The sequence below is a fragment of the Podarcis vaucheri genome (genome assembly GCF_965113315.1).
Source record: "Podarcis vaucheri genome assembly, chromosome: 3".
In the NCBI taxonomy this organism is placed as follows: Eukaryota; Metazoa; Chordata; class Lepidosauria; order Squamata; family Lacertidae; genus Podarcis; species Podarcis vaucheri.
Window position 1 is genome coordinate 109,046,299 of NC_138761.1, and position 22,907 is coordinate 109,069,205.

Below are 22,907 nucleotides of genomic sequence, written 5' to 3' on the forward strand. Positions count from 1 at the left end.
CGTCCCGACGGCAAGACCTCGAAGAGACAGTGACCAGGATGCGATGGATCTTTTATTATGTCCAGTGCCTTCCTATGGCACCTTGTGGCATAAATCTGCTCTAAGGTGGAGAGTGGGCAGCCAACAATGCTCTCTGCTGCCTTAACAACCCTGCACAACCCCATCCTGTCCTGGGTAGTACAGCTTCCGTACCACACACATAAGCCATAAGTGAGCACGCTCTCAATGGCACAGGGATAGAAGGCAAGCAGCAGTTTCTGCGGAAGATGGTTTTTCCTTAGTATTCTCAAAAAGTACAGTCTCTGCTGCGCCCTCTTCACAAGCCCCCTTGTGTTGACACTCCAGGACAGATCCTCTTGTAATATATATATATGGTTTTTCAGATTAAAGTTTTACAATCACATATCCAACCTACATCATAAAAACAAGATTCTGAAGACTCTCCTGGACTTCCTTTTGTGGGTCCTATTGTTAGTCATTTCCTCCTGCATCTTTTATAATAATCCATATCTTTTACATCTCCATTTTATCCAAAATTCACCATTAAACTACAAGTGGTGTTCCAATCCTACTAACATTTTTAACTGTTTACAATGATTTTTAAGATAAATTATAAATTTCCCCCTTTCCTTATTAAATTTTGGTCTCCCCGATTTCTGATTCTTCCGGTCATTTTTGCCATTTCGGCATAATCCATCTACTTAATCTGCCATTCTTCTCTGGTAGGGACTTTATCTTCTTTCCATCTCTGGGCCAATAACATCCGCAGGTCGCATACATAAATAATCCTTTCTGCTCCGTTGGGATTTTGGCACCTAGAATTCCTACAAGAAAGGTTTCAGCCCATCAATATCTTACCTGGGTCCCTGCCAACATCTTCCAGAGCAGGAGGTGGTGACACAGGTTCAGCTCCAGCACCACTGGAGTAACATGAGCACTACGTATTTTGCATGTATTTTCAGGTGTTTTACAGCTATTCTCTATGTTTGTTTTCAAAGTGCAATATGAAGGCAGTTCAGAAGCAGCCCTTACTTCTCTGGGGCATCTCTACACCTAGACACATGGTTTAATAATTATCCCTCTCCCCCAAGAGCTTGAATTCTGTGACGGAAAGTTAGAGTGGCTGAGAATGTTCAGTATTCTCATCCAAGCTACATTTCCCAGAGTCTGGGAGAATTAATCCAGTACAGACCCAATATGAATCTTCAGTGTAGACATAATCTAAGAAATGCTATATTTTGAGGATCCATCTTCTGTGATGGTAAGTTTCTTTAAACTGCTTTTAATATTGTGTTTTAATGGTTGTAACATGTCATGGAACATTTGTTTGGTAGTGATGGTGATAATTGTCAGTTTGCAGTTCTTAGTGCAGAAAGTATTGATATGATGTGTATCTTTCCTATTCTACTTAATTTGAGGGGGTTCTGGAAGCCTCTCTGTGCGAAAGAAACAAGCAGAAGGTTCATGATGTTTGGGTTATTCCTTCAGAGAAGCTTAGTACAGCTGTTTTAAACTGGTTCTCTTATCTCTTTTGTCAAGGTCATGCTGACTATAAAAGTAAGGTCAGAAGGAGTCTGGGTTTCACGTTCTCTTTCTATCTCTTTTCCTTCTGGTGTGGTGTTCTGTACAGTGGTACTTCGGGTTACATACGCTTCAGGTTGCATACACTTCAGGTTACAGACTCCGCTAACCCAGAAATAGTGCTTCAGGTTAAGAACTTTGCTTCAGGATAAGAACAGAAATCGGGCTCTGGCGGCGCGGCAGCAGTGGGAGGCCCCATTAGCTAAAGTGGTGCTTCAGGTTAAGAACAGTTTTAGGTTAAGAACGGACCTCCAGAACGAATTAAGTACTTAACCCGAGGTACCACTGTACATAGTATGCTTAGTAGTTTAGTCTTATTATAAGTTATTGTAAGTTAAGTCTGCTGCAACTGGATTTCTTATGGACAGTGCCAATCCTGAATGTATTGGATTTGTGACCATTATGCTCATTTGCCTTCAGCAGCAGTAAAGCTCTGCTGGATGAAATACAATTGCCTCTGGTCTATTTTGGGGGACTCCTGCAACATGTTTAAGTTGTTACTCTGCCAACTATACAATGGAATCTACTCTGGATCAATACTGAGTAGAATTCCAAGTCAGGCCTGTGGCCATTTAGCACAAGCTAAGCACTCAGCTTTCTGACCAGGGAACAACTGCAAGCAGGACATCATTCCTGTGTCCTTTGTGGTTAATCTGAGAATCCGTAAAATGAAGGTTCAGGTATAGTCTCTAAAGAGAGATTTAACTTTACCAGTTCATTTTCATGTTATGAGCATTTTGTTTTGTGTGGAACAGCCCAGCAGAGAAATTCTAGGTCAGCGAGAAAGCAGTCTTTAAAATGGTCTCTGTGGCATCAGCTTGCACTTCTCGTGTGATTGCATGCTGTGTGGACACAAACAGCTCTCCATGTGAAAATGATTCATCACCCTGCTGGCTTTGACCTCAGGAATAAAGGTGTGAAGTGGTCTTCTGTCATCGGCCACCAGAACATCCTGCCACAGTTAATTCCCAAACCATATGTATTCACTGAATGGTTATGAAAAAGAACCTTGTTTTGGATTCAGAAAACAAACATTTTTTTCTAGGCTGCAACTTCTCACATTATAAAGATAAAGGACCCCTGGACATTTAAGTCCAGTCAAAGGTGACTATGGGGTGCAGCGCTCATCTTGCTTTTCAAGCCAAGGAAGCAGGTGTTTGTCCACAGACAGCTTTCCAGGTCATGTGGGCAGCATGACTAAACCGCTTCTGGTGCAATGGAACACCATGATGGAAACCAGAACACACGGAAACACTGTTTATCTTCCCACTGCAGAGGTACCTATTTATCTACTTGCACTGGCATGCTTTGAAACTGCTAGGCTGGCAGGAACTGGGAGAGAGCAACAGGAGCTCACTCCATCATGTGGATTCGAACTGCCAACCTTCCGATCAACAAGCCCAAGAGGCTCAGACCACAGCGGCACCTGCTCCCTTTCTCACATTACATACAAAGCAAGGATGTATGAAATTTGGTAAAGTTTACCCCACATTTCATGGTAGATTGCATCCACACGGTGTTTTGGTCAGAATTCAGCAGTGTCTATCCTACTGGCATTTTGTACTGCGAATTGCAGTTTATAGGGGCCTGTTGATCGCCATCTACATTTCCTTCGGAATGACCTTCGCTGAAGTACAGTGGTACCTCGGGTTAAGTACTTAATTCGTTCCGGAGGTCCGTTCTTAACCTGAAACTGTTCTTAATCTGAAGCACCACTTTAGCTAATGGGGCTTCCTGCTGCTGCCATGCCACCGGAGCACAATTTCTGTTCTTATCCTGAAGCAAAGTTCTTAACCCGAGGTACTATTTCTGGGTTAGCGGAGTCTGTAACCTGAAGCGTATGTAACTTGAAGTGTATGTAACCCGAGGTACTACTGTAATCTGCAAAAGGATCAACAATAAATGCATCTCTCTCTGCAACCGTAGAGGACTAGCTCTATGGCACACTAGACCTCTAGCCTCTTATTGTGACATCACAGAACAGCTCAACTGCCTTGGTTAATGCCTACCAACTGCCGTGCAAGTGAAGGTCTTGAACTGCTTACTACTAAGATTATTTCTGCCCACAGTGCAGAGGTATGGTCATGGAAAGGGCCGCAAAAAATCTGAGCAAAAATCTAGGCTCATTTCCCATTGGAACTAGGTCACCTTTGAATGGCTTTGTACAACTTAGTAGCTCTTTCTTTACAATGGAAGCACAACAGTAACTGTAGATAAACTTAGCAAGTGCTGGTATATGTTCTGAGGCACACCTTTTGGGCTACAAACTGAAACCAGGTGGAGATTTCAAATATCTTCCCAGTAAGAAATGTAGCCAAACTGTTAGTACCCCTATTCGTGTATCCATTAGTTGTATACGTGGCGGTATGTGTGGCTCCGCCTCCCCACCCTATGGCCTTTATGCTTTGAGACCTCTGGGTATAGGGCGGTATATAAATTCAATAAATACTAATAATAATAATCCTCAAGGGGGATTGTATACACACTGCACTCAGCTGAAGGCAGTAGACCCATTTCTGTAGCTGCACCTGATATTTGGCAATTTCCTTTGCCAATCCGTACTCCCTTGCCACCCTCCATACTGTTCAGGAGAAACTCCTGATCCTCCTTTGAGAAGCTTTTCAGAGTCTGCAAGGGGCTACAGTGGAGGGAAGAAGGTGGGAAACCTTCACTGCATGAGCAGTCCCTTCCCCCTACAACTTTAGTTTTCTGAAGGGGTAAGTCCACAAGCAAGCAAATGGTCATCCATTCTCGCTGTACCAAAGCCGGCTTCAGTATGATGCACAAAATTCAGTGCAACATCATCATCATCATTATTACAATGGTACCTCTGGTTACGTACTTAATTCATTCCGAAGGTCCGTTCTTAACCTGAAACTGTTCTTAACCTGAAGCACCACTTTAGCTAATGGGGCCTCCTGCTGCTGCTGCACCGCCACACGATTTCTGTTCTCATCCTGAAGCAAAGTACTTAACCTGAGGTACTATTTCTGGGTTAGCAGAGTCTGTAACCTGAAGCGTATGTAACCTGAAGCATATGTAACCCGAGGTACCACTGTATTAATATACCACCCTATACCCGGAGGTCTCAGGGCAGTTCACAGAAAAGATCGCAATATATAAAATCAAAATAACAACAATAACCCCATAACACCCCCCCAAAAAAAAATGAGCCACATTTTAAAAGGGTATGGGGTGTCAATCAGGTCAACCAAAGGTTAAAAAGGAACATTTTTGCCTGGCGCATAAAGGTGTATAATGAAGGCGCCAGGCTAACTTCCCTGGGGAGAGCATCCCACAGATGGGGAGCCACTGCAGAAAAGGCCTGTTCTCATGTTGCCATCCTCTGGACCTCTCGAGGAGGAGGCGCACAAAGAAGGGCCTCAGAAGATGATCTCAGGGTCCGGGTAGGTTCATATGGAGAGAGGATGTCCTTGAGGTACTGTGATCCTGAGCCGTTTAAGGCTTTATAGGTCAAAACCAGCACTTTGAACATTGCACTCATTAAGTCAACTGGCATGTATGCATATTTCATTTGGCTGCAAGGAGATGGAGGCCATGGTCCCACAATTTGTGGGTTGCCCCTTAAAAAAAAAAGTAATAATACAGGAGTGTACCTCTCATGAATGCAGAAGTATCAGAGAGAACATGTGTAGGTGTTGCACGGTAATGCTTCTCAGATGCTTGCATCAGTAGGAGGGTTTTGGTTGCTAAGCATTCATTTGTTATCTAGTCTGTCCAACCACTAAAACTACATTCTGACAGAGAACCAATAGTAGGTCTGAAGGTCTGAAAAGCCAGGAATCCCCCGAGTTGGCCCAACAATGCCTTCTTTTTTCCATTTGGCCCTCACCATGACTGACCAAATTCCGCCAGGCTCTGCCTCAATGTGCCAGGTACCATTTTTAAAATGTTTTTGTTTGCTTACTCTGGTTTTATCCCTTCCTTTGAGGAGTTCAGGAAGCAATGGGTAGGGTTCTCTTCCATCCTTTTATCCTTACAACATTCCTGTGAGGTAAATTAGGTCATTCCAGTGAGATTCATGATTTGAGTGGGGATTTTCAACCTCGGCCCTCTAACCACACTGGGATCCTCCTGGGTCTAATCCTGAACTGCCAGGTTTCACTGCTTGGTCCATTTGGGTCCTGTCCAGAGATTCAAAAGCTGACAACCCCAGAGTGGGGATGGAATTTGAGGTAGAGATAATGCTTTCCTCCTCCTGGTGACAAAAACCAGCCCAATTACCGTATTTTTCGTTCTATAAGACACACCAGACCACAAGACTAGTTTTTGGAGGAGGAAAACAAGAAAAAAAATATTCTGATCCCAGAAGCCAGAACAGCAAGAGGGATCGCTGTGCAGTGAGAGCAGCGATCCCTCTTGCTGTTCTGGCTTCTGGGATAGCTGCGCAGCCTGCATTCGCTCCATAAGATGTACGCACATTTCCCCTTACTTTTGAGGAGGGAAAAAGTGAGTCTTATAGAGCAAAAAATATGGTAAATAGCCCCTTGTGCAAATATGAAAATATGTGGCCTTAAATATTATACAGTGGTACCTCGGGTTAAGTACTTAATTCGATTTGGAGGTCCGTTCTTAACCTGAAACTGTTCTTAACCTGAAGCACCACTTTAGCTAATGGGGCGTCCTGCTGCAGCCGTGCCGCCGGAGTATGATTTCTGTTCTCATCCTAAAGCAAAGTTCTTAACCCGAGGTACTATTTCTGGATTAGCAGAGCCTGTAACCTGAAGCGTATGTAACCTGAAGCATATGTAACCCAAGGTACCACTGTAATAGATAACATACATCTATGTATACGTATCAGAATTTTAAAATATGCACCCACCATTTGAACCCCTTTGACGGAGACTAAAAATCTGTTATTGCGTTGACAGAGGAATAGATAGATGCTGAACTGGATCTTCATGAGAATGAGGAAGAGAAGGAAGAACGACCGCATGCAGATCCCTAGGAGGCAACCCATGCTGTTAGCGGTAGGTAGGTACCACTGTTTTCAGAAATAAAGTAATATGGGCCTATCCATAGCTCCAGGCAAACCTTTCCTCTTCATGCACAAATAGCAACAGCTGACAACAATACAAGCATCCTTTAACATTGTAAAATATAGTGGCTGGGCAGCTGGGGTTGGTAAGTTAAGGCCGTGTTGTACACCTGGCTTCCTTCCTGAAGCCAAGCTTTGCTGCCACTTAGCGAGAGGGGAGAGAGAGGTGAAAATTTGCCTCACATCCCTACTTGCAAAGGGCTGCGTTGGCTGGCCAGGCTCCCCCCCCTGAGCAGGCAGACAGGGGGCTCAGTATGACCCCACTTTGCTCTGTTGGGGATGGGGTTATTCTGGCAGCATCAGTGGTGAGGGCTGGGCTGGCGCGCCCCCCTGCCTGACACATGTCCCCCCCCCTCCACCGGTGTGTGAGCCTGCCCCGGGTGCCAGCAACCAACGCTAGGCCACTGTCTGGATCCAATGTATACAGTTGACCTTTCCCCCCAGTACTTCCAAACAAGGCAAAATCCCTTTCTCAGAGGCACATTAGCATCTGCTGTGTATCTCCTGTGTTTTCATGCACAAATCTAAAGGTCTGCTGTTCCTCATGGATATGCCCCACCTCCATTATCTGATCCGCAGTCAGAAAGCAGTATTTATGCGTTCACCTATCAATTTTGTCGATGTGCATACAGAAAGGCAGAATTCACATATGAGCAAAGAGAAGGAAAATGAAGAGCAGAGGGCAGCTCCCTTGGAACCAGTCCATCCTTTCTTTAGTAGGTAGAACCATAACCTTATTGATTCTTGTGTGTAATTGGACTTTGGCGTGCCAATAGGGTTGGGGGGATGTTTGACAATGTGCAATCTGTTACTATTATTTATTGAATTTATATACTGCCCTATACCCGGAGGTCTCAGGGCAGTTCACAGAACAAAATCAAAATATAAAACCACAATATACCATATTTTTCTGTTTATAAGACGCCCCCAATGTATAAGGTGCCCCCTATTTTGGGGGCAACAACCAATCGCCAGTCCACCCTCAACACTATCCATGTATAAGACACCCCCTAATTTTTGACATTATTTCTTAGGGGGGAAACCTAGTCTTATACATGGAAAAATACAGTATATAATCAAAATAAAAACAACAACCCAATAACACCCCCAGCCTAGTCAACCATCATATTCTGGCAGGCCCAGGGGGGAAATCAGCTGTAAGCCAAAGTGTAAGCCAGTCAGCTGTAAGCCAAACAGTCTTGAGGCTTGAAATGCCAAGGTGAAATACTTCCCCAGAGGGGTAGCCAATTTCCAGCTTTTGCAGCAAAATACAACATTCCCTCCAACATTTCCCTGATGAAAATAGGGATGTCCTATTCCATAATGTTATTAATAATAATTTTCCTATTCATACCCACATATCTGACTGGGTTACTCCAGCCGCTCTGGGCGCTTCCAACATATGTGAAAGCATAATAAAACATTAAGCATTAAAAAAAAACCTTCCTTATACAGGCCTGCCTTCAGAAGGCTTGGGGGTCAGATGACTCCATACCCCCCCCCAACATTTCTGCAATGAAAATAGGGATGTCCTAAGGAAAAGTGGGGCATTCCAGGATCAAATCAGAAACCGGGATGACTTCTGTAAATCTGGGACTGTCCTTGGAAAATGGGGGCACTTGGAGGGTCTGAAACAACCAAGAGCCTTGCAACACCTGAAAGACTAGCTAACAAATTTATTAAGGCATCAGCTTTTGTGGACTACAGTCCATTTCATCAAACATACGAAGAGTTGCCTTGAGTTCCAGGTTTATCTACACATTGTTTGAGGGAGAGGAGATGTAAACACTCAGGTGAGAGGGAAATGAAATGGAGACAACTACAGACAGTGATAAAGTACCTAACTGTACGCTACTGTAAATTAAATTGTAAACAGCTTTGAACTGTTTTTAGTATTGCCTTCTAATTGTAGTAACCAGTGCTTTTTTCTGCGGGTACGCACACCCCTAAACATTTTGTGAATCTTTGTACTTTTGTCCATTTATTGTATTTATTTTTCTCAATTTGAACTATAAAATGGTGATTCTCTTGAGTCAAAATGAGAATACCCCTAAACATTTTTTAAAGAAAAAAAGCACTGGTTGTAACCCACCTTGGGACCTTAGGGTGAAGGGCAGGTTAGTAGTAGTAGTAGTAGTAGTAGTAGTAGTAGTAGTAGTAGTAACTCACAAAACACAAAATTAAATAGTTACAGAGAGTAAAATGACTAGTTTGAGTACATAGTTGAACAGTATACTGGCTTCACCACCCTGCCTGAACCAACATCTTATATTTTCTTGTTTCTCCAGTATGAGGCAAGGAATGTTAATGTTGCCATTTAGGGAGTAGAGTTGGTAGGGATCTGGTAAGCCTAAATGCAATGGGGAAAGCTCAGATGCAAATAGCAGGGGTTTGGACTACATAATTGAGAGATCCTGAAAACGGAGGAGACCATTTGGGGAAGCTGGGATTTGGAAAAATCCCGAGCCAAGCTAATGGGGTTAGCAGGTTCACCCATCCCTATTGAAAAGTGGGATATGATATGAATCTAAGCCATGGATTTTATTATGTGTATCTAAGACACAGATATTCATGCTGCTTTGCATTTCATAATCTTGTTCCATAAGCATCTGCAAATATTCATTTAAATAAGCAAATGACAATTTTCTAATTCTGCGCAATGTTCATTGCAGGTCTTCTCCAAGAATCACAGTCAGCTGTGGAGTTGAAGAAAGCGAAAATGGGAAAACTAACACTGAGGGTTGTAATTCCTTTAATGGTGAGATTAACAGAAGCAGCGAGACATTAATTTGGTCTGTTCTAAGAATAAGCTGGGGCTAGACTACGTTACTGCTTCTGCATTCTGGATTAATTGCAGTTTCCGGGCCACCTTCAAAGGTAGCCCCACGTAGAGTGCATTGCAGTAGTCCAAGTGGGAGATAGCCAGAGCATGTACTATTCTGGCGAGACAGCCTGCAGGCAGGTAGGGTCTCAGCCGGCGTACCAGATGGAGCTGGTAGACAGTTGCCCTGGACACAGAATTAACCTGTGCCTCCATGGACAGCTGTGAGTCCAAAATGACTCCCAGGCTGCTCACCTGGTCCTTCAGGGGCACAGTACCCCATTCAGGACCAGGGAGTCCTCCACACCTGCCCATGTCTGGCTTGATTAGGTCAATTATCCATGTCATCTGGCACTTTTTCTCCCAGAATAACCAACCAGTTGCCCTGGGAGACTCACAAGCCAAGTATAATGGAGAGAGCCGCCACTTCTGATCATTTTAGTTGAGGGGCAGAATTTATAATGGTAAACTTATGCATCCATATGCTCCACCTGAAATTATCACAACTGCTTATAAAGACCATGGAAGTGTTTCCCGTTAACCCTATATGTGAAAGTGTGCTTGGCCTTTTTTCAGGAGCCCTCAAAGAAATGGAGAAAGTTTTCTTACTCTCCTCAGTGGATTAGTATATTGGACGTGACTCAGAAAATCTTCGATGAAGAAGATAGAGTGAAGAAGAAACAAAAGCAGAATAAAAGGGGAGGGGAGGAAATGCTAGCAGGTGGGATTTTGGAGGAGGGAAAAGCAGAAATTAAAAGGGAACAATTTTCTGACTTTTGTGCTCCAGAGGGCATCCAACCAAATACTGGATGGGATCTCCAACCCTCATGGGAGCAACTGCCAACTCCAGGGCCGTCATATCTAAAGGAAGAGAAAGAGATCTTAACAGTGAATGAAATAGAGGATATCATCCAGGAAATTGTGGCTGTCAGGGCTAAGGAGAGGCTTTCTGAAGAAAATATGCCTCCTGAAGGAAGAGAGAAGCTCTTCTGTCAAGATGCCTCTTCTATCAATGCGCAGAAGTCACGCTACCATAGGGACCGGAGGATGCCACACTAAGGTGGGTGTTCATTGCTCAACCACTGCTCAGAAACAAAAATGTACGCCACTGCCATCACAGTGCTATTAAATAACCATTCCCATTTATATCACAACACTAGGTGGTTGTTGTCTTTTGCTGCTGTTGTTGTTTTTCAGCTGGCATGGGGGAAGTGGGCTAAATATTTGAAGATGCAGAATGGTGTGTTTTTAAAAAAATAAATGTGCTCATTTTGCAACTTAAAACCTCACCTTTATTGGAAGCCTTTCATGCTCTCTTCAGAAGAATGCCACATGCATTCTCTCAACACAAAAGGCACATACACACAGAGGTTTCCATGTACCCTGGAACCCTGTGCAATCGGGGTTGTGGGTCATGTGGAAATGTTTCTCGGAGAAAGTGGCAGAACAAATAGCATACTTGAAAATTAAAGAAATATCCCTATAGATTCAGCACAGGCCACCAGGGTAAAGCCCATCGTATGGTTTGAGAGAGGAGTGAAAAACGGAAAGGGAGACCCAACACCAATTCAGCATTTTTGTTACCAGCAAAGATGAGAAATGTGAGTTTGAGCTGTCGGGGTCCAGCTGCTGCTTTTTGTCACGACTCCGAACAAATTAGTAACATCAAATCAGGATGCCACCAGTGTGGCAAACACTTCCTGACACAGGTACTCACTCCTAAAAGGTGTCAGTCTTTCAGAAGATGCCCTAAGGCACATTAAGTCAGGCAAGAGATGGAGAAAAACTCTTCCACCCAGTCATAAAACGCAGCAAATTCTCCTATGCTCTTTCATCCGCAAAGGACAACTGCAGCATAGAGAAGAATAGAGAGGAACTGACATTACTTCATTATTATTTTTTCAATTTTGTTATTTTAAAGCACTTGATATTTTAAAAATCTCTGAGTGATGTCCAAAATGAATACAATAAACAATGTCATTAAAACAAACGTAAAACACCAAACTAATATAAAAGCATATAAAAGCAGGAATCCAGAGAATTCGAATAAATGAAAACAGGGTTCAGCCTTCTGGGTCATGATATGTCACTTGGCTCTACATTAAACACTTGGCCTCACTGCTTCCTGCCATTTATTTATCATTAAGTGCACAGTTAAAAGCTGCAGCGTCATCAATATGCTTGTGATACTCAGCACTGTTTCTGTGTTACCCCCAACTCAGCTAAGGCGGTGGAAGTCCTTGGATGCAGTAATGCAATATTGAGGGCCAATAAAATGAACCTCAGTCCTGGCCAGGCTAGGTTTCTCTGGGTTTATGGTTCATCTGTTTAAATGAAGGATTAGGATCACAGTCTGGGAGTCTTGTTCCTAGGCCTACTTTGGACATTGGAGGCTCAGGCAGTCTTGGTATCCAGAAGTCTGTTATGTACTGAGTTGAATAGGATCCAAAAGGCAGCAGTCTGATTGGTCCTAGAACAATAGGGCCCAGAATGCAGCAGTCTGATTGGTCCTAGAACAATAGGGTCCAGAATGCAGCAGTATGATTGGTCCACAGGAGCCACCCAATCCAGCTCCAGGTGGAAGTGAATCCGCAACCTGATTGGCCTACAGGTGAATCCCAGAATTAGCCAATCACGTGGGGCCCATTGTGTAAATAATGTATATAAAGCAGACATTCTGGGGAACTTCCATTCCTCCTCACCACTATGAGCTGAATAAAGAGCATGAAATCCACTCTCGACTCCGAGTATATTTCAAAGTCCATTTCACATCCACAGTATGGTGTGCAAACTGTAGCCGGCCTTAGACAGCAAAAGCCTAACCACCCTTATCCATGCCCTGGTATCATCTGATTTTTGACTGCTATGTATCATGTATTGTACATGGGGCTGCCTTTGAAACTGGAGCTGGTTCGCAACATAACTACCTTGATATTTTACGAGTGGATGGTATTTCTTTTTTTTACTCTTTTTAATATATATATATATATTGTATTTTGACAAAGTAATAATAATAAATAAGAATAAAAATGTGCACCCCACCACCGAGACCATTCCATTGTAACTATCCAACTTTCCAAAATTTCAACACCTCTTGCAGTAGTTTACCCCTTTCCGTTTTAACAGTACAAATTCTACAAACACCCTCAATATCTTCTCAAAATCATTTCTCCTGCATATTCCCCATCTTACCTTAATGGCACATGTTAATTTATCATTAATACCTATATCCCGCACCTCTTTATACCATTCTTCAATTTTATATTCTGCTTGCCCCTTCCACTTCCTCGCTATCATAATTCCTGCAGCTGTCAATAAATTTCTTTCTTTTTATTAAAGATTTCTTGGTTTACAAAAGTATGTGCAATGTCTCCTTTTTCAAGTTACATTTTCCACAGATCAGTTTCATTTGTTGAGACATTCGTGTTACATTAGGAAGAAAAGGGGGAAAGAGGTGGAGAGGGGAAATGGTGAGTGGGGGTGGGGTCGGGTGACGATGGTTTTATTTTGCTTAATGTATGTGGGGGGTTTTGTGTCAGCGCTGCTTGTGCAGGTTCTCTTTGCTATTCGCTGGTGTTCTTTTGGTGGTGAGAGAGGTTGGGGTTGGCTTGTTTGTGATAAATTTGTGAGCAAGTCTTTCACAGCCTGCAAACCTTCCACCCCATCGTAATTTGATAATAACGCTACCTCTGGACTCTCGGTCAGCTTTAACCCAGTGATTTCTGTTATCTCCTTAAAAAACCTTTGCCATTTTTAATATTTATTTTGCTTATTTACACCCCCACCACATGTGAATATAATTCCCTGTTTCCTGGCATCCCCTCTAACGTAACACCGGATATTCCTTGTTTATTTTTAAGAAATAAAAATTATCTGGAGCTAACCATTTAAAATGTATTACGCTGCTTCACTGGCTACCCTTTTATGAACACAATTCAAAATGCTGCTTTCAAGACCTATGAGGCTTGGCACCCAGGCACCAGGAGGATGTACTTCTGCTTCAACCAAGAGCCAGTGTGGTGTAGTGGTTAAGAGCGGTAGTCTCGTAATCTGGGGAACCGGGTTCGCTTCCCCGCTGCTCCACATGCAGCTGCTGGGTGACCTTGGGCCAGTCACACTTCTCTGGTCTCTCAGCCCCACTCACCTCACAGAGTGTTTGTTGTGGGGGAGGAAGGGAAAGGAGATTGTTAGCCACTTTGAGACTCCTTAAAAGGGAGTGAAAGGTGGGATATCAAATCCAAACTCCTCCTCCTCCTCTTCTTCTTCTTCTTCTTCTTCTTCTTCTTCATGCACTCAGATCATCTTCAGATGCTCTAGGTGCCCCCTTCCATCCTAAATGAGGTAGTAACAACTGGAAAGAGGGTCTTCTCAATGGTGGCCTCTTGTCTATGACTCCCCTTCCCCAAACCAGTTTACCTGCCACCACAAGAACTTAAGAAGAGAGCCTTCCTGAAACAGACCAAAGGCCCGTATACTCTCTGAGTGGCCAATCAGTTGTGGTGGGAAGTCCACAAATGGGAACTGAGCGGAACAGCGCTCTCTTATCTTATAAGTCTCGCCAGAGTCTCGCCAGAGTGGTGCATGCTCTGGTTATCTCCCGCTTGGACTACTGCAACACACTCTACGTGGGGCTACCTTCGAAGGTGACCCGGAAACTGCAATTAATCCAGAATGCAGCAGGTAGATTGATGACCAGGAGTGGCCGCCGGGACCACATAACACCGGTTCTGAGAGATCTGCATTGGCTCCCAGTACGTTTCCGAGCACAATTCAAAGTGTTGGTGTTGACCTTTAAAGCCCTAAACGGCCTCGGTCCTGTATACCTGAAGGAGAGTCTCCCCCCCCCCCATCGTTCAGCCCGGACACTGAGATCCAGCACCGAGGGCCTTCTGGCAGTTCCCTCATTGCGAGAAGTGAAGTTACAGGGAACCAGACAGAGGGCCTTCTCAGTAGTGACGCCCGCCCTGTGGAACACCCTCCCTTCAGATGTCAAAGAGATAAACAACTACCTGACAAAGACATCTGAAGGCAGCCCTGTTCAGGGAAGTTTTTAACACTTGATTGGGAGCCGCCCAGAGTGGCTGGGGAAACTCAGCCAGATGGGCGGGGTATAAATAAATTATTATTATTATTATTATTATTATTATTATTATTATTAATTCTCAACAATGGGAATTCAAAGGCATACTTCCTCGATCAGTGTAGGTGGAACCAAGCCATTGGAACCAGTAGCCACTGATAGCGTTATGCTGCATGTATTTGTACAAATGTATAGAGTGAAACCTTCCTGGGAAGTAGTGCTTGGCAGTTGGGTTTCACCTGCTCATAATTACTTTCTCCATACAGCTGTCTGAACCAGGCCATGGCATAGCAAAATAAAGAAAACAGCGCAAGGAACCAAGCGCTATGAATGTTTGCGTAGCCCACAACGACTTCCTCTCGGATTGGTTTCAGCCCATAGGATAGGGGCGGAATACAGAACATGCGATTTCGCTAAGTACTTAACAGCTCCAATCCTGTATGTTTGCTAAACTGTAATAGCACTTAGCTTATTGCAGGTGAATTCGTGATCTATATCACAGAGCATAAAGCAAAGCATTTGGGAACGCAGTGCACAAAAACACCTTTAGAGCAGAACGTTTTGAAACAGACCTTGGTAATCATCCCGAGAAAGGGTTGCTTTTGACCTAGAAAACTCCGAGCTCGTATAACAGAATGGGTGGATTTGAGATTTCTTCAGAAAATATATTCCAAGAGCTGCACTGGAGCACAGCAAAGTTCAAAATAGTTTAGCTTGCTGCTTTCAAGAGTGTTCAATCAGCTGCTCCTGGGAAGATTAGTAGCAGGGCAGGATGGAAAGAGCCCGTCATCTTCATTTGTCAACATCAGAAGTGGCCCACATGCCCCCTTCAAATGTTGTTGGATTCCCGCTCACATCAGACCCAGCTTGCACTGCCAATGGTCAGGGACAATAGGAATTGCAGGCCAAAACTTCTGGGGGGAGGGGGGTAAAGGACCTCTGGACGGTTAAGTCCAGTCAAAGGTGAATATGGGGTTGCGGCGCTCATCTCGCTTTCAGGCTGAGGGAGCTGGTGTTTGTCCACAGACAGCTTTCTGGGTCATGTGGCCAGCATGACTAAACTGCTTCTGGCACAACGGAACACAATGACGAAAGCAGAGCACACGGAAACACCATTTACCTTCCCACCACAGTGGTACCTATTTATCTACTTGCACTGGCGTGCTTTAGAACTGCTAGGTTGGCAGAAGCTGGGACAGAGCAATGGGAGCTCACTCCGTCATGGGGGTTCTAACCGCTAACCTTTCAATCTAAAACTAATGAAAATTATTATTTAAAAAGTGGACCCTTCTCCTCAATCTTGGCGATGGCAGTGCCACTGGGGAAAATAGGGACATTCCTGGATCAAGTCCGAATCTTTTCTTAATTAAGGCTTCCATAATTCTGGGATTGTCCCTGGAAAATAGGGACACTTGGAGGGTATGGTCTGTGCTCACCATACTTAGGGGTCTTTGTCTTTAAAATGGACTTGGACCAGACAGTGCTTCAATCTGAGGACACCTTCAAACAGAGGACTGCCAAGGGCATGAAACTGAGCCAAAGTACACAGGTTCCACCTGTGCAATTAAGCCTGCAATGCCATCTAATACTTGCTTTACTATTAAACAGTAATAATACTGTATAGTATTAAATAGGAATTAATGGCATTATATCACTTTCTAGGGGGAAAATAGGCAGCGTCCAAATTTGTTTAAAAAGAAGGTTGGAAAATTAAATGAAGAACAGAGCAGACTTAGCTAAAGCTCCAGAAAGATGTCTGTACATTAGAAAGAGGGAGCTATTGACAGCCTACTTCGTTCTCTGAATTATTTTTGAAAGTAGCATCGCCAGGAACCAAATTGCTATCAACCTGCATCACATAGTTCACTCAGAACAAGCTCCTACAGGTAATATGTTGGAGGAAATTGCTCATTGCGTATCCCCAGCAGCTTGGCACAAAAAGGAAATTTAAGGTGCTTCTGTTCTACTCGACTAATGCGAAGCGTGTCTGGGGGCAACGGAGAAAGAATCTGATCTTCATTTCAGGATCTTTGTCAGTGTACGTGTTGTAAAGAAAGGAAGGCTACAGCATTTCGGGCTCTAGGAAAGCAGGAGACCACAAAGAGTGGGGCATGACTGAAGGTGGAGAAAGAGACTCAAGGTACATTTTCCACACATCCAATGGATAGCACTGAATTCAGGAGGAATGAAGGACTTGTTTACAGCCTGCATCATCAACTGGTGGCATTTACAGCCAGAAGCGAGAGAGGGGTGGTGCCACAGAGTCACTCTCCTGACACCTGTGATTCATCCTTTCATGGCATTCTTGACTGCTGGAACAGCTCAGTCAGTACAGCATGAGACTCTCAGTCTCAAGGTCACGGGTTTGAACCCCATGTTGGGCAACAGATGCATTGCAGGGGGTTGGAGCAGATCAGGGTCTCTTCCAACTCTGCAATTCCATGATTCCCTGGAAGTGATGGATTGGTTCTGCCTGTGCAGTCCTGACCTCACTCAAATGCTGCCCCGGCAGTCCAGGTAAGTGACAGCAATGCCCCTGTCAAGAGGGTGATTCAGTGGCCCTGCCTCGCCATGCTAGAGGCTCCCGGAAATGAAATACGCTGGTGGTCACATACTTGGATGGCTCTAAATGTGGAATAGAGAAATTCAGGCAGGAAATGTCCTTCATATGCCCACATAAGCCATAAGGTGCAAAAGAAAGTACTTGTTCGCACACCAGAAGAAGCATTGGTGGCTGTGCCAACATGGATGCCTTGACAGGAGGTTTAGACAAATTCACAAAGGATAAGGCTGTGAACAGTGACTAATAATAATAATAATAATTTATTATTTATACCCCACCCATCTGGCTGGGCTTCCCCAGCCACTCTGGGCAGCTTCCAACCAAATATTAAAATACAGTAATACATCAAACATTAAAAGCTTCCCTAAACAGGGCTGCCTTCAGATGTCTTCTAAAAGTCTGGTAGTTGTTGTTCTCTTTGACATCTGGTGGGAGGGTGTTCCACAGGGAGGGCGCCACTACCGAGAAGGCCCTCTGCCTGGTTCCCTGTAATTTGGCTTCTCACAGTGAGGGGACCACCAGAAGGCCCTCGGCGATGGACCTCAGTGTCCGGGTAGAACGATGGGGGTGGTGACACTCCTTCAGATATACTTTGTTCTGCCTCTCCTGTTGGAAGCAATATACCTCCTAAAGCCAGTTGCTGGGCATCTCAGGTGGGAAAAATACACTTGCACTCAGGTTCTGTTTTCAGGCTTCCCACAAGCACCTGGTGGTCCACTGTGAGAATAGCTCTTCTTATGTTTTTATCTTCAAAGTGGGGAGTGTCCTGCACTTGTGGAGGCTCACCACACAATCTAGAACCCTGACTTCCCATGAGTACAGGAGGCTCCCCACTATAATACAAGGCACATATGATAGTGGGGGAAAGATATATGCACTGAGTATGTATCAGAGGATCACCAAACATGTGCCATCAGGACATAACATCATCAAAAGCTAGAAGTCAGGTTCATTCGTTATTCAGATCTAGAAACCCGCCCCCCCCCCCATATTACTTTCTTGTGCAGGCACTCGTGGGTTGGGGCAACTGGCTAAAATGATTTAAAATGTTTTGAACCGCTCTAGTTTTGGTTCCTCTGTTTTGTTTTTGTCGGGTTGATGTGGGTTAAATGTTTAGTTGGGGTTGGCGGTTATTTTAATCTGGGTATAACTGTAAACTGTTGTTGGTTTCTATTGATTTATTGGTTTGTTTGTTGCTCATATAGGATATCTTGGTTTTTTTAATGTTTGATGCTTCTTTCACGGAGTGAAGCCGCATTGCTGTTACCGGAGAGCGCTGACTTTTTCCTGTGGACAATTGGACTTTAAACAACTACCCGTGAGTAGAACGGAAAATTGGATCTTTAAACATCTTAATTTGGCATCGTAACGGGAAGGTCTCAAACAGGAAGTCCGCCTTCCTCTTTTGTAAATAAATTGAAGCAAAGACGTTGCAAGCTAAAGCCTGGAAAGCCTTTTGTAAAGGATTTAATTTCCATCGGTTAAAATCACTAAACCCCCCCTTGGAAGCAGGAGAAGAGGGGGGGGATTTTAGATCGTCTAAGCCTGCAGGAGAGAGAGTGAAGAAAGATAAATTACCACCGTTTCGAACCTGGGAACGGGCTGTCAGTAAGATCGACGTTTTTCGGAAAGTTCATTGACTGTGAATAAACGTATGTTGACAGATAGTTAAATAAGAGAAATATATTGTTTCCATTGTTTCCTTTTGCACTTAAAAAGGAAAATTGAAACTAACTTTGTTGCTGGATCTGCGTTTAAAAGGATGCATACAAACGAAAATTGTTTCCCCTAGAGGGAGCTTTTGAAACTGTTGCAGGAGTGGAGCTGGAAAATTTTCCTGCTGTAGAGATTAAAGACCATGAGAAACAGAGACTGACCTTGACATGAATGTTGACAAAAGAAGCCTTAGTGATTGCATTTTGCAAGACAAGTGCTTTATTGGAACAGCTTCATGAGAAGACGGATGCGAGGATTATTAAAATTGACAATTTGGGACAAAAAAATGACTGATTTGGGACAAAAAGTGAATACCTATACAGAAACTACTCAGGAATCGATTCAGGAATCTGTTTTGACATGGCAAGCTGTGGAGAAGATGAAGGAGAAAGCTGTCGTCGAATCTCAAGTAATTCAAGTCGAGAGAGCCCCGGCCTTACAGAGGCAATTTGATGAATATAAGCTGTGGCCTTCTACGATTGAATCTAGAGAAAGCCAGATTTGGAGGGATGGAGTCCTGCTTGGTTTGGAGAAGGAAAGTTGGTCAGATCTTCAGGGATGTTCTGGCTTTTGGGATCTGGATTTGGGTCAGGGGGAGATTGGAGTTATGGGGGCCCTTAGCTTTGGAGGGATTTTGAAACATGCTCTGAAATATCTTTTGGACTTTAGTTCTGACTATGGAGAATGGGCTGACCTGTCGAGAAGGAATAAAGACATTGTTAAGTTGGAGGTTCCCCGAGATCTCCTCCTCAGTGCCAAAGGAAGGAAATTAAGAATAAGATCCACAGAAGATAAAGTAAAGTGCATGTATAAATATGAAGAAGATCTGCAGAAGGGACATGGAAAAGAGTTAAGAGCCTCGGACAGAAGATCACCAGGTTGATGGACCATATGGAATTGATAGAAAGGACTGACAGAACCCGAGACCAGGGAGAAGAGACGGTGGAAGAAGATTGGAAAAAAGTTTAAAAATTTATTTAGAGAAATATTGTAAAATTAATGAGTGCTAGGAAAATGTTGGAATGAAATTATACGGCTTTAGTAGAAATGTTATAAGGAGTTAAGTATAAATACGTTTTAGGGTTTTAATGGTAAGAGAAGGTTAAAATAAGTTAAGACAATTAAATGACAGAAAACAGTGAAAGATGGAAAGGATTTGCTGAAATAATTAATAACTAGAATACAAAAAAGGGAGGTGCGAGGAGGTCGATGAAACAAGTTAATGAAAGATAAAGATATGGAAATATTGGATGTGTTTTTAATTGTTTTTGCTTTTGTTTTTGTTTTGATGTATTGTGTACTGTACTGTAAGTATTGATTTGTATTGTTTATTTTTTTTCTTTTTTACTTCTTTCTGTAATTCTTAAACTCTTAATAAATATTATTTTTTAAAAAAAATGTTTTGAACCGTTCTAGTTTTGGTTCCTCTGTTTTGTTTTTGTCGAGTTGATGTGGGTTAAATGTTTAGTTGGGGTTGGCGGTTATTTTAATTTGGGTATAACTGTAAACTGTTGTTGGTTTCTATTGATTTATTGGTTTGTTTGTTGCTCATATAGGATATCTTGGGTTTTTTAATGTTTGATGCTTTGTTGTGTTTTTGTATATGTTGTACGCAGCCCAGATGGGTGGGATATAAATTAAAAATTATTACTATTCTTATTATTATTATTATTATTATTTTATTATTATAGACCTCCACATGTGGGACACCAATGAGAATGCCAACAAGTGGGGCGGCACTTCTTATCCCCACTTCCACAGTAACTTAACAAGGGGTGTTCATTTGAGTAACTATTCACTGAAACTGCAGCATCTGAGGATCTGGACTCCTGAGTATTTGACACTTAAAGCTTCTTCGAGAAAATATTTTGAAAGCACAGAAAATGAAGGACAGAACAAGCAATGCCTTTTTTTTTATTTCAAACAATATTATCCACTGTTGCTTGGATGGCAGGGTGAACATAACCCTTCCCCTTCCCCTCTTCCCAAGACACAGGAGAGCAAACAATCAGCTCACAATCCCAACTGGAAAGCTGTTTCAAAAGAGCAGGGCATCTTTCTTGTACAAATAGCAGAGTTCGTACATTATTAATCCCATCTTGACAGTGTAAAAAAGGAATGGAGATGGCCAGATGATCTTTTAGAATGCACCAGTAGCCAAGTAATCAAATATTATTTTCTTGAAGCTTTTGGACAGTGGTGATTAAAAACAGGGTTTTGTTTTGCGGCTTGGATTCAGAGATGTCCTTGCACAAGCCGAGAGGCACTTCTGCTCTCATGGGACAGGGACTTAATATCCACTGCTAGCCATAAATTAGGGAAGGATAACTGGGGAAGAGAAAAGAGCTAAATTATGAGTGGAGAACCTGAGGCCTTGCAGATGCTATCGTGCTCCAACTCCCATCAACCCCAGCCAGCATGGCTAAAGGGGGTGTGTGGCAGAGTTGTAGTCCCTCAATGTCTAGAGAGCCACAGATTCCCATCGCTGATCTAAAAGATGTGCGGGTGGTGCTGTGGTCTAAACCACTGAGACTCTTGGGCTTGCTGATCAGAAGGTCGGTGGTTCGAATCCCCACGACGGAGTGAGCTCCCATTGCTCTGTCCCAGCTCCTGCCAACCTAGCAGTTCGAAAGCACACCAGTGCAAGTAGATGAATAGGTACCACTGTGGCAGGAAGGTAAATGGCATTTCCATGTGCTCTGGTTTCCATCACGGTGTTCCGTTGTGCCAGAAGCAGTTTAGTCATGCTGACCACATGACCCAGAAAGCTGTCTGTGGACAAACGCTGACTCCCTCAGCCTGAAAGCAAGATGAATGCCGCAATTCCAAAGTCCTTTGACTGGACTTAACCATCTAGGGGTCCTTTACCTTTATTAGTACCAAAGTGATTTCAGGGTGCTTAGGGTTCTGCAGAACAGAGATTTGACTGAGACACCTTGTCAGAGTTCTATACTACTTTAATCACTGGGTCTATCTGCTGTGTTTTCTGACTTGTTACTGTTTGCACAGGGACAGAACACAATCACAGAATCAAGGAACACAAATAGGCCCCCTCATTAATCTTTTCTAACTCATTCCTACTTTGCCTCTGAATTCTTGTGCCGTAAAGACTATTATATTCAGTCCTACATGTAAGAAGACGGCCAATTCTGTAAATTACCCTATAGCTTACAATCAGTGTACTGCCTTCTTGTGATAAGAAGCAATCAATGTGGTAGAAACTGCAGAATTTTTTCAAGAAGCCCAGTGTAGTTTGAAAAGAGGTCATCCACTTTATTCTTGAGAAATATTTGCTACGGCGATGGTCGATGATTCAGCTGGGTCAGCTATGCTGTAGCTAATTTAGGATGATTCTTAATCCAGTCCTAAACTAACAACCTGATCCAAACCTTAGGTGAAATTCAGCTGTGTTAATGAGTGGCAGGCTAGACAAACAAGATGTGCATATCAGAAGCCCATTTGTTTAAACCTGATTTTGATTTCTTTACAGTGGAAAAGTACGGTATTTTGATTTCAGGCATTCTTGCCATTCATCTGTGGTGTCAAATATTCAAAAAAATGCTTTGAAATTTAAACCTAAATTGTATACCCATGGATTCTGTCTCTCTGAGGCATAATTTTTCTATGAGTGTAGGTGTCCTGAGTGGGTATAAAACAATTAGCAAGTAAATTAGTAGCATCTAAGTGGTTGTCATGCACTGGCAGGATACAGAGGAGCAGTGGGAAGCAACAGCTGAGGAACCCTCAAGGGAACCCCCAGGGTACCTCCCAGGGGAAGATGACTCAGAGCCAGGGAATTGGTGGTGGGATGACAATGAGCGGTCAGAGGGGGTAGAGAGGGAGGAAGAGGTGTTGGAAGCTTAAGAGGCAACAGGGTTTAGGGAGCAGGAAGAGTCTGTGGTAGAGGGCAGTCCAGACTCAAGGCCAGAAGCAGAGGGTGGGGTCAAGAAGCAGGGTGGAGGCAGGCTGCTGAAGAAGCCATGGAGTCTCCCCCTCCTGCTGCGATCAGCTCCCCGCTGGTCTCCCAGAACATGAAGAAAAATGAAGAGGGTGGAGCAATGGGAGACAAGGCAAAGAGGCCTTAGGC

At 43.5% G+C, this 22,907-nt stretch overlaps 1 protein-coding gene across 7 annotated transcripts; it reads left to right on the forward strand.

The window, feature by feature from the left end:
• The first annotated feature begins 3,515 nt into the window (after positions 1-3,515).
• LOC309528253 (uncharacterized protein) lies at positions 3,516-10,615 on the forward strand. 7 transcript variants are annotated; one of them, XM_082215661.1, is made up of 5 exons: positions 3,516-3,657; positions 6,474-6,576; positions 7,273-7,356; positions 9,313-9,398; positions 10,038-10,615. In XM_082215661.1, the coding sequence occupies exons 2-5, from the start codon at positions 6,486-6,488 to the stop codon at positions 10,518-10,520; spliced, it is 744 nt and encodes a 247-aa protein (XP_082071787.1). In that variant the 5' UTR covers positions 3,516-3,657; positions 6,474-6,485; the 3' UTR covers positions 10,521-10,615. The 7 variants fall into 7 exon arrangements, with proteins under 7 accessions (XP_082071787.1, XP_082071791.1, XP_082071790.1 ...); XM_082215665.1 differs by having other exon boundaries at positions 6,474-6,572; XM_082215664.1 differs by lacking the exon at positions 3,516-3,657 and adding an exon at positions 3,684-3,882.
• The last annotated feature ends 12,292 nt before the right edge of the window (positions 10,616-22,907 follow it).

Excerpts from the sequence above, each read along its gene's own strand:
- LOC309528253 (XM_082215661.1), top strand. The coding sequence starts at position 6,486 with ATGCTGAACTGGATCTTCATGAGAATGAGGAAGAGAAGGAAGAACGAC. Across the intron at positions 6,577-7,272 it reads ACCCATGCTGTTAGCGGTAG|AAAGGCAGAATTCACATATG; the intron begins GTAGGTACCACT and ends ATGTGCATACAG. Across the intron at positions 9,399-10,037 it reads GGGTTGTAATTCCTTTAATG|GAGCCCTCAAAGAAATGGAG; the intron begins GTGAGATTAACA and ends GCCTTTTTTCAG.